The sequence below is a fragment of the Nelumbo lutea genome, chromosome 2 (assembly GCF_056320005.1).
Source record: "Nelumbo lutea isolate HS-2025 chromosome 2, American lotus-T2T, whole genome shotgun sequence".
Lineage (NCBI taxonomy): Eukaryota > Viridiplantae > Streptophyta > Magnoliopsida > Proteales > Nelumbonaceae > Nelumbo > Nelumbo lutea.
In genome coordinates, this window is record NC_142685.1 from 31424122 (window position 1) to 31436366 (window position 12245).

At 34.8% G+C, this 12245-nt stretch overlaps 1 protein-coding gene across 6 annotated transcripts; it reads right to left on the reverse strand.

Annotated features, from left to right (window-relative positions):
- Positions 1-3763: 3763 nt before the first annotated feature.
- LOC148869644 (Calcineurin-like metallo-phosphoesterase superfamily protein) lies at positions 3764-11645 on the reverse strand. Of its 6 annotated transcripts, none has more exons than XM_088972319.1 (10): positions 11043-11525; positions 10383-10466; positions 10162-10196; positions 9878-9983; positions 5147-5236; positions 4918-5006; positions 4570-4681; positions 4318-4454; positions 4180-4228; positions 3764-4077 (listed from the first exon to the last, which is right to left on the reverse strand). In XM_088972319.1, the coding sequence occupies exons 1-10, from the start codon at positions 11244-11246 to the stop codon at positions 4000-4002; spliced, it is 984 nt and encodes a 327-aa protein (XP_088828445.1). In that variant the 5' UTR covers positions 11247-11525; the 3' UTR covers positions 3764-3999. The 6 variants fall into 6 exon arrangements, with proteins under 6 accessions (XP_088828445.1, XP_088828446.1, XP_088828449.1 ...); XM_088972320.1 differs by having other exon boundaries at positions 4154-4228; XM_088972323.1 differs by lacking the exon at positions 11043-11525 and adding an exon at positions 10611-10735.
- Between the last annotated feature and the right edge of the window lie 600 nt (positions 11646-12245).

Here is a 12245-nt window from a genome sequence, read left to right on the forward strand (position 1 = left end):
GAGGAGGGTTGTTGATTATTTAAACGGAATCATCGGCTCAGATTGATTAAACAATCGTTTCAGAGAGGGGCAACCACCCTCAGAAACATCCCATCTCTCTGAGTGAGCCTCATACTTAAACTAACGAGTGAACACAAGATTTTCAGGGTGCCGCATATTTATAGGGCTGTAAAAGCATTCTGGTTCCATTTTTGCCCTTCTGTGCCTTTTCTCATTGCGGTAAATTGCATGGACCGTGAGCGGAGGGCATTATTGTCATCTAACATTCTGAATGGTTCTGACCATCTCCGGTTAGACCGTTGGAGGCCATTTCAAGAGGTTCATTTGTTTCCTCTATTCAATAGTCATCACCCATAGCAGGAAGAGAGATTGATCCACCGTGGAGGATTTACCTATTGTGATGGAAGGAGATTCGAAGTTTGTCATCGACTGTCTAAAATCTAAATAAGTTTGTTGATCCACCGTGGAGATTAAGGAATGTTGTCGAAGATTGATGGAACCTGTATTAGTTTCTGCCTGCTGGCGTCTTGTTCATCCATTCATATCAGGAGGCAAACCGAGCTGCTGATTGGCTGGTGCGGAATACTTTGACCGGTGGAAGATTCTCTAAATTGTATTTCGTGGGATCTAAGATTCATTTGTTCGTGTGATTTGTGGGGTCATTTTACCCCCGTCTTGTCTTGTGTAGCACCTTTGGGCTTACCAAAAAAAAAGAGATTGATTCACATGATTCCTCCCAATTCCTCTAGGGTTGAAAATTAACTGAAGCGAGAAGGGTTGATTGCGAATGAAATTCAGCTTGCCCAAGGAAGATCAAAGTGGAGAAGAAAGTCAGGAACAGCTTCCTATCTTTTGGAAGATTAGAATTTTGGTAAGTTTGAGTTTATAGGCTTATTTTCTATTTGGTTAGTGTCTTAGGCATAAGGTTAATTGTTTCATATTTCCATCCCTTTTTATCCTCTCAAGCCTTAAAGGCTTGTCATTTCCTAACACTCTTCATCCTCTCCGCTTAATTGGAACCTTGGCTTCTCTAGGAATTTGAAAGAGTTTGAATTATCTAGTGTGTCAGATCTTTTAAGTTTGTTAAATTCAATGATCATGGAGGAAGATGGTACAAATTCTAGGGTGTGGACTCCTAACCTGGAGGGCTTTTCTGTTGTAAGTCTTTCTTCAATACCTTTGTAGCCTCTTCCTGGTCTCCTTTCCCTGAGGAGGAAATTTGGCGTCCCATTCCACTAAAAGTTGGTGCCTTTTGTTGGGAAGCATTTCATGATTGTATAAACACTTGTGATATGATCCAAAGGAAAAGATGTAACTGGTGCTTGTCCCCTAGTTGGTGTTTTTAATGCAAGTTAAATGGTGAGACTACTCTTCATCTCTTAATTTCCTGTCCCTTCTATTGGTTGTATTTGAAAATGGTCTTCTCTTTTTAGGTGTAAGTGGTGCCCTCAATTGAGAAGGATTGTTTAGCTTGTCTACTTTTAGTTGCACTAAGGGGAGGGAAAGGATTTTGTGAAGATGTATAAGGATAGCAATCGTATGGTCAATATGGGAAGAAAGAATTTTAAGGATCTTTCAAGGAAAAGAAAGAAGAAAGGAAGCTCTGATAAAGATAATTACCCTAAGAGTGGCACAGTGGGCTAGAACCTTGAATCTCTTCTCTAGATTCAAAGTGAACGATTTTTTCATGTTTTGGGATGCAATAGTTGATTCTTCCTCTAGAAGACCAAAAGCCTCCGTGATCTAGTCACCACTAAGTTGCGGTTGGAATGAAATTATGTTGGTAACTATGTGGGTAATCTAGGGTTATCAAGCATTAATGCGGTAATAATGGATGAGAAAGGAAACATATTGTCATTGTATTTAGGTTCATTTGAGCAAGGTGATGACACACAGATCAGAATTCTTGGTAGCAATTTCTAGGGTGGAGAAAGCAAAAGAATTGGAAATTGAAATATTGATTATTGAAGGTGACTCAAGAACAACTGTGAGCTGGTTGAAAAAGCGAGAAATAATATCTTGGAATTTAAGGAATGGCTTCAGGTGGTTCCAATGGCTTTCAAAAGAAATGATAATTTAAGCCAATTGGGTTAGAAGATCTACAAACAATTTGGTAGATGGTCTATTCAGAGATAGTCTATGTATTAGGCTCATGCCGCTCATTTGTAATATTCTGGGATAAATTAGTCCCTTCGGGTCTGTTGTATCTCTTCACAACTTCTTGTACCTCTTTTATCTAAATCTAATGAAACCTTTTCTATGTTGTTGATAAAAAAAAATGGTTAATTGTTTTAAAGGGTTAAATTAGTTTAAATTTAAAAGTTTTAATTTTTTGCTGCAAAATTTTAAAGTTTTATTAGATAGCTTAAGTTTAAAACAACAAGAATGGTTTTTGGTTTCATTTTTTTGAAACCATCATAACAACAAGGGAAATTAAATTATGTTCTTGACCAGTGTATTAGTTTTGAGAAGCACAAAAGTTGGTTCTGTTAAAAAAACTGTTCATTTTTTTTTTTATTGTTAAACATGACAAAAGATTATTAAGACTCGGTTTGGAAAGAGTACAAGTACAAAAATGTACAGTACAAATACATACAAAATAATACAGAATACAAGTTTTTGCACTCTACATAATTGTATTTGTACTCCTTCCAAACTGAGCCTATAAGGCTGTGTTTGGTTTGAATGCAAATAAAATTTCACTGATGTAAAACTATAGTAGTGCAAATGACTTGAGTGTAAGTTTTGATCTATTTTTGTTTTAAATTTTAGCTTATTTTGTTTGATTACAGTACAAATGAAGTAAATCAAGATCTAAAGAAAAATAAAGTAAAACCCAAAAACCAAATTAAACAAGAATTCGCATTTTTTTTCATTCGCACTCCCATGAATTTGTACTAGTGCAAATAAAATTGCACTGCAACCAAACAGAGCATGAAGGAAAACATGTTTTACAAACCAAAAATTAAAAAATACATTTCTGGTCGAGTTTTGCAAACCAAATGCATATATACAATCCAAAACATGTTTTGTGTGCTTTCATTTTGAGAACCAATTTGTTTTCAAACCAGATGATTTTGATTTGATTTTGGAATTCACAAGAAGAAAAACAATTTATACCGGAGAATACCCTCTAAATGACTGAGTTATCATCTAACAAAGATCAAGGTTTTGTAAATGTGATGTGTTTTGAAAAACTTCAGCATTTTATTGATAGGGTGTCAATCTGTGATAGGATTTGAGTTTTTCTATTTCTTTAGATCACTAATTAAGTATTTGAAGTTGTTCTGGGATTTAGGCTCCTTATTGTATTTGGAGACTTTTAATTAGAAGTTTCAGGCAGCTTCATGTTGACTTGAGTTTATGAAGGGAGTTCTGATCTTCTGTGTTTCTCTAAAGAGTTGTTGTAATTGGAATTTTATATACTCTTCAAAAAAAGATTTGGAATTTTATATGAATTTAATGGAACGAAAAGCCTGTTTTAAGTTCTCTCTCTCTCTCTCTCTCTCTCTCTCTCTCTCTCTCTCTCTCTCTCTCTATAATTACTTCTCTTTCTAATTTTTATAAGCCTGTTTTAAGTTCTCTCTCTCTCTCTCTCTCTCTCTCTCTCTCTCTCTCTCTCTCCATCTATAATTACTTCTCTTTCTAATTTTTATTCATATCTTAATTGTCCCTCTCTCATAATTCAAGTCCTTAATTTCCCTTTTCTTTGCACCATGCAAAGATTGTAGGACTTTTTCTCCTTCCCATCGTACAACAATTGTACTCAAGATGACAATAAATTAATTAACATTTTCAAAGATCTCAAATGCAAATACCACTACATTTTGAGACTAACAACCTGATCAGTTGAAGCCATGTATGAACAATAAGCATCATCTACCGAAAGATATTGGATAGAGAAACAAAACAAATAAAAGAATGGCACTAAAAAATTGTTGCTAGAATTACAGCCTGGTTTCAAAAGATGGGCAACACTTGAGTTGCTTGGTGCCAAATTTACATGATCTCCTTGCCTCCTTGATGAATTGTAGACCTGTATACTACTTCACTTGCTGAATTAATGAAGTAAGATGCCTGCCATTGAAGATTCAATTAAAACATAAGGAATTGAACAAGAATTTAAATAAAATAAATGACTAAATGTACTAACTTAAATAGACAATAATGGATACCCACAATCTCCAAAGGACTGACTCTATGCAGAAGGAATCCATCATGCATGCACCTGTGGCATTACAATTAACAATTATAACTAAAATTTATCTTCCATAGAGTACGGTAAGAAAACCATTTTATGAATAGGACAAAACTTACTTAGCGAAGGTTGAACTTCCATTTACAGAAGGTGCTCCATTGATTGGTCTATCTGTAGGGTCCGGGTTTGTGATGTAAGCAATGCTCCCTTTGCGTGTGTAGTGGCTACTGCATCCCTGCTTACTTAGGTAGGCATTCTGAAGAAGATAGAAAAGAAGATATTTAATCATTAATTACCATAGAGTACAAATAAAATATGAGAAGTTCCCTATAAATATGTTAAGTTAAAAACATAGGTATTTCATATCTTACCACTCCAAACCTCAGAAAGATATGGTGTAGGGGCTCATAGACATCATTTGTTTCCATTTGTTCCTTGTGCTCTTCACAAATTTCCGGTGAGTGGAATCCAACAACTATGCGCCTGGGTTGAACAAAAATAGGAAAACAAATAGCACAAAGACGGCCTGTTATAACATATGTATGTAACTGGAGGACTTTTCTTTTCTGTTTCTTTTGGTGTTGGGGGTGGGGCAAGGGTGTAGGTTTGTTGAATAAAACAATGTAGGACTGTTTTCTATGATATTTCACCTAAGAGAAAATCTTGACTGGGACAAAATCATATTAACATGGGACAATTAAGATGCACCTTCATCATACCAGTTACTATCAGTTACTCCTAGTACCCTTGTCAGCCATTGTAGTTGATTACTCTTAGGAATGCTTGGTCTTCCCATACGCAAATGATCCTTCAAAATTCAAATTATACTGGGTTTATAAGAAGAACTAATGAGAGTATCACTCGCTTTAGCAAATGAACCTAGTGATAATTCAATTTGTAAAAACAAAAGAACTGTAATTTAAGAAACCAAAAAAAAAAGAACAGTACCTTAAAAACATTAAAAAAAAAGATCCAAACAGTATTTCTTCTGGTGGAAGGAGAAATGTAAGAAACCACACTATCTAGATCCTTCAGATACTATTGAGAAAACCATGTCAGACAAGCATCCATTCTTAATAATAATTTAAGGAATTACATTACTAACAGAACTTGTGATTTTGGAAGCACCAAGGAAATAGAAATTGATACTAAATCTACACTAAATGTTGATATAGAATATTCAAAAAATCCTTTGATCTTAAGAGCTACCCTCTTGTTGTGAACTGCTTAGAGCTAGTGTTAATTCCTTGCAGTCTAGATTAGCTAACAAAGAGGAAGAGAAGGGGTGCCTCTATAATGGGGAAGAAAAAGTAGGACCTAGATATGGATACTAGTGATGAATTCATTTCCTATATGATTCTTTTTCCTTTTTAGTTCCATTCTAATCATCTCCTCTATGAACAACTTATCAGTTATCATTGATAAAAAAACAACTTATCAGCTATCAATCTAAGTAACTCAACTGATTATTCTTTATTGTTATAGGTTTATTTATTTACTTATCACCCTTGCCCCACCCCCAACACCAAAGGAAACAGAAAAGAAAACAACATATCTCCTCTATTCTGAGGAGGGCTCAACATACCATGGTGTATTACCCATACATTTATCATATCCTGTTAACTCTACTACTCTGGATGTATAGGTGTCCGAGTATCATAGTTTACATTAAAAAAACATTCCCCCCTGCTGGTTCTTATTTATTTGCATTTAAGTTTCTTCTCTGGAACTTATTTTTGGAAGAAGATAAAAAGTTATGCAGATACTGACAACCAAACTCCACTTTCTGCATCCATAAAAGAGAACATAATGAAAAAACGAGGCAATGTTTATCACATTTTAGTCATCAGAATGACTGATACTTGATCCTTGTTCACCATGGGGCACCCCAGTTCCCAAATTAAAATTGCATGCTAAGATGACATTGCAAACCATGAGGACAAATTCAAATTTGAAACTTTTTTTGAGTAATAGGTAAGCTATCAAAAGTCAAGATTACATGTATGAACCTTGTAAACATCATGTACAGCAAACAACTATACATCTGTAGGACCACCTAAAATCAAGGCCCCCGAACAAAACCAAAACCCATAAGAATAGTATTCCAGTGTTGGACTGGTATAATTTCTGGTAATTAAGTTCGCCATTGATAAACTTTCCCACATTTTCTTACTAAAAAAATGGCAATTATTGGGACATTCAGTTCAACCAGCATGAATGCTTAAAATCATCCTTCCAAGAGCACTGCTTTGTGGCTCACCTGCTTGTGCAATGCATACCATTAAAGCAGAACATTCTGAAGGTACACATGAAATGATTAACTAGACCGAAGCAAGGCTTCTTTAGATGATCAAACATAAAAAGAATTCATTCTCATTGCTAATATATAAGATGGTTCACTAATAGAAACTTCATTCACTAGAGTCCACACTTGCAACATTGTTTTAGATATGATCCCAAAATTATACACTTTCTAAAATTTTAAGACTTTGACAAAAAAACTTCCTCATCTGACGTTGCAGTTTCTCCATGTTTTCAAATTTATTGCTATCAAAGCTTACTTTAATCATTTTATGTAGGTCATAGGTTGCTTGTAACAATGGAAAACAAGCATTTCTGGTACCTTGGTTCAATAATTCATAACAAGGGAGAGATTGAGGAGGATGTCACCCAGAGAATTAGAGCAGGATAGGCAAAATGGAGGGGTGCATCTGGAATTTTATGTGGTAGGCGAATATCACTTAAATTAAAAGGAAAATTCTATAAAACAGTTGTAAGACCAGTTATGTTGTATGGAATAGAGTGTTGGATAGTCAAAAACAACATGTCCTGAAAATGAATGTGGCAAATATGTGAATGCTAAGATGGATGAGTAGAAAAACTAGAAAGGATAGGATTAGGAATGAAGTTACTCATAGGAACCTAGGAGTAGCTCCAATAGGTGATAAAATGAGAGAGAGTAGACTAAGATGGTTTGGGCACGTGCATAGAAGATCACCAACTGCACCAATTAAAAGAAGCAATTTGTTACAGATTGAAGGGGCTAGAAGAGCTCAGGGTAGACCAAAACTAACATGAGCCTCAATGAGATGTATATACATTAAATTAATATATTTTAATGGTTTTATGAAGAAATATATTGTAGGTAATTATTTCATTAAAAATCCTATGCTTAACTATAATATATAGATTAAATTCTTAAGTTTTAATGTTTTATGGGATGGGAAAAACTCAATTCTCCTATCCAACCATAAAACATGCATTGGCACAACTTCTAAGTGAAAATATAATCAATAATTATTTATTATGTATTTTCAAAAATTATAAAAAATAAATATACATTATATAATATATTCAAAAATTAGTTATTAAAGAAGAAATTTCAATTGTTTTATGGATATGATAGATCATCCATAGAATTATAATATATTCAATCATTGTGATCAAATGATAAAATATAATTAATTATTTATTTATTTTTTAATTCTAAAAATATAAAAATAAAAAACTAATAATTATTATTAAATAGGAAATTTCAATTGGTCTATGGATATGAAAGATCATCCATAGAATTATAATATATTCAATTGCTGTGATCAAATGATAAAATATAATTAATTATACTATTTATTTTTTTAATTCTAAAAATATAAAAAATAAAAAAAATGCTAAAGAAGAAATTTCAGTTGCTCTATGGATATTATAGATAAATCCATAGATCTAAAACATATTTAGTCTTTATAGGCAGAGAAAAATTACATTTTCAATTTTTTTATTAATTTATATTTTCCCCAAATATCTTCATGAAATTTCCATAAATTTATTAATAACACAAAAAAATTATGATTTTGAATGTAAGAAATGTAGATCAGCATAAATTTAAACATTCAAGAAAAAAATTAAATCACTAGATATTATAAAAAATTGAAAAAATTTACCTAATTTTGCCATATTTTTTCAAAATTTGAAAATCTTTCAAATAATAATGACCACACTTGTTTCTTGCAATTTTTTGCAAATCTAGCACTCTAGGAATGATGTTTGGAGTTTTAGAGTCATTTGGGGGTGAAAGAAGGCTTATTTCAAGGAAAAGAAGTTTGTTTTTCCCCATAATTTTTTTTTTCAGTTTTTGGTCGTATATTTTTCGTCGATACGCTACCGATACGCCCTGATACACCCCCGATACGCCCCAATACAGGTCCGATACGCATGAAAAAAAGACGAGACGTCCGATTTCCATGCGTATCCCGTATCTGTTTTTCAAGGATATGATACGATACGCCCCATATCGAGCGTATCGTATCGAAATTTTAAACCTTGGGTATAAGTAACAAGAAATGATTTGAGCACTAACAATTTACAGTAGATCTGGCTTTAAATAGAACGATTGGTGAAACAGGATTCATGTAGCCACCCCATTGAGTTCGGATAAGGCATGGATGATAATAAAAAAAGAAGCCATTGCATGTTTAATTTGAAAAGCCTTTTTTAGCAATACTACTTGTTTCAAAAACTATATTTTCTCTAGCTGTAGTATACACAACAAATATAGAAGGAACTGATATTGGACCAGTTTTTCATAATTAAGTATTAAAAATATCAACAGAAAATGGATGCCACCATCCAAGATTCATATGAATCCTCAGAAACGGTAGTGCTTTGGTGCCCCCAATTCAAACAAAACTTTACTGATTGGGTGGTGGGAGCTTTTTCAAGGCCAATGGACCTTCTTTATAGAACTAGTTTACAACCTACAGGGTCTGATCGCAGGCAGTGGGGTGCTAACAGTTCAGGTGTGTTTTCAATCAAATTGTGCTATAGCAGCTTGGATTTGGAAGAAAGCAGCTCCACTGAAAGTGCAGTCTTTCATTTTGGTTGTTGCATGGGACAAGGCCCCAACTAGAGAGAACCTATCTCACATAGGCACGGTGTTGGAGGTTACTTGAGTGTGTGGCAGGGCAGGAGAGCCAGTGAGTCATCTATTTATTCATTGCCTTGTTGCCTCAGGTCTATGGCACCATTTCCTTCAGTTCTTTGGAGGACAATGGGTCCCATAAGACAGGTTGGATGAGCTGCTTACATCCTGGAAAGCCACAGGCTTCAGTAGGAGAGGCCAGGTCCTCTGGAAACTTGCACTATTGGTTATCTGTTGGGCTCTCTGGGAAGAATGCAATCAGAGAGTGTTCGACCAAAAAGCTCCCCCTGTGGAAGTCTTGATCCAGAAGGCAGAACGGTACTTGAGTTTTTGGACTCAGGCCTATCCACAACTCCACAGGCTTGGCTTAGTATATCTTCAGTCCAATTGGAGGGACATTTTGATATCTTTTTTTTCTTTTGGATGTAAAGTGGGGTGTGGTGTAAATTCTTTTTGTCTTTTCTCTCAAGTATATATCCCTATAATCTTTTGCAAAGTGGGTTTTTTTATCAAAAAAAAAAAAAAAAAACAACAGAAAATGCATACAGGCAACATGCACTGAGGTACCAACTAATAAGAGATAATAGCTAGCTAAACATGAAATTAAGAGTTGCACATAATGAAACCAATAGGAGGATTACATCTAATAACACCAACCTTTCAAGAACAAAAGTGCAAAGAGCTTATTAAGAAATAAACTCTTAAACCCACTTATGATACTCAACAAAGCTTTAAAACCAGAATTCAAGAAAAAGCACTAATACCTGTAATGAACTTGTCTCCAGAACAATGATGTCTAAGATCTGCCCACTTGGAGTTGCAATCTGCTTCAGAAAGTATCCCTTTCCTTTTGAAGTGCAAGTAGAATACCTATAGATATTACTCCTCATGATTAAATTGTTGAATTAGGAAAGTTCCAGATATTTTTCTTGGAAAAAAAATGATAGGTTGACACTTGTAAGAACAAATTTTCAGAAGATAAAGGATCCTGTGTAATGCAATTGTATACCCAAATTATGGAACTTTTCACAGAGAGGATGATGTGTACCAGGGAACCTTCAATGATGGAAAATGCAAAGTGCCCTGAAAAAATAGAATATAGAAGAAGCTTAATCTGACTGTTTTCCAATAAGCATCACAACATTGAAATGCGCTTTAAATATCATGGTAAAAAGTGCAGAAAAGGTCAAATTTATGATGGCAAATTAATCAATGAATAGTAAAAGTAATGCCAAAGTAGGGTGTAGTTTGTGTAGGATAAAAGCTCACATTCTGCATTAGTGGATCATCTTCCCCAAGTTCGCTAATGTTCACTACAAACTTTGCACCGTAAATCCTTGCTACTTTCTCCATCTTCACCAACAGTAACAATGTCCATTCAGAATAACAAGAATTGGTAGAACGTACATATCAATTAGAGACAATTTATCCATATCTTACTTCAAAATCTACCATACATAAGCATCAAAAAGGAAAAAGGAGACACTAGGTTAGTACCTGGCCAACATACAATCAAGCCATTCATAGAGAACCCAAATAAAAATAACAATGAGTCGTTAGAGAAACCAAGAAGCAATGGAGACTGATGAAAGACCTGAATTCACAAGAGGAAATAGAAACTTCCAGACAGAGCAAGTGACAGCAAAGAGAACAATGAACCGCAACCGACTAACATGAACAAAAATCAACAAATTTTCATACCCCAATCTAAATGAGGCAGGCATAGATAACAAGCAACCAATCCGCTGGCAGAAACCACTCAAATTCTTAAATAATTAAAACAAAGAAACCCATTATGCATACCCAATAACAATTGGCAATAGGCCAAGAACCCAAATAAAAAAATCAATACTCAAACCAGTTCCTGACTTCTTCCTCCCCAAATAAAGACAGAAGGAAATTCTCATAGACAAAAAAGGACAAACTGACCTGTTTGAGAAGGTGGGTCTGTTGTTGAAGAGATCGAGAACCTCCTCTGACACTGATGAAATAAAGATCAAGAGGCCTACCCCCTCCTCTGATGGCAATCGAGTAAATGGACCTCTGAGGCATACCGATGTTGAGGGCACCATAGAGAGCCAAGCAGAGGCAAACCTGCGTTCCCAGGGTACAAACCCATGACGTTTTCTCCATCAGATGATTTACAATCCCACCTCCTCTCTCCTCTTCTCCCCTCTCTCACAGATCGTTCGATCTGAACTCTGGAGTCTGAATTGAAGATATGAGATATCTTCAAACTCTCTGTAATTATTGATGAATACTGGACCCGGTGGCAGCTCCCAGTCGCTGCACATGATAAATGATTGATATAGAATATGATATTACCATTTAGAAATTAGAATAGATGGAAAGTCTTGTCCATCTCATGGAGTCATGGAGTGAATCAGTGATGGTCTCGTCTAGATTTGTCTCTTTTAAATCTTGGGCTGCCAATCCGCCATTTATGTTCTTCCACCCGTGATGGACAGATGGAATGGCGTGGTTTGGCGTCCAACCCTGTGCCGTGTAAACCTGGAACAAAGATTCGAATCCGACGGGGACATGTACATAAATAAATTTATTAACAAACAAGGAAGATATAACATCAAGAAGCAGCCAATTTGGTGGATAATACCACCAGAGCTCCTGTTCAGAAAGATTTTTGGAACATTTAGCTAAAACAACCTTTAAAAAAACCACTTTCTTGGAATGTAGTTAAACAACCTTTAAAAAAAAATTATCGAGGGCATTTAATCCCATCTACTACGTACATAACCACTCAAGTTGCATTTCTACATACAACCAATGTTTTCAATTATTCATTGATTCGGCCAGTTAAATCATTCAAGCCATTTCCCAGCTTAAATTTTGAATTTGATTCTCCTAAAATCTGGCATTTTGTCAAGAATGTCAACTTGGTTAAAAACCATCCCACCAGGGCCATTAGAGGCCATAATTTTGTGCTTGATTGTCCAATTAAAGTGGTTTTTTTTTAAAACATTGCATGCAGCCACTATAAAATTGTTATTATAACTTAAAAAGTCATAAAATCCTCTCTGATCAACGCAAACATCCCATCAATGTTAATTCTATATAAGTTTTTGCCAAAAATGGAGATTACTTAAATTGAACATTAACCACAATCTTTTGATT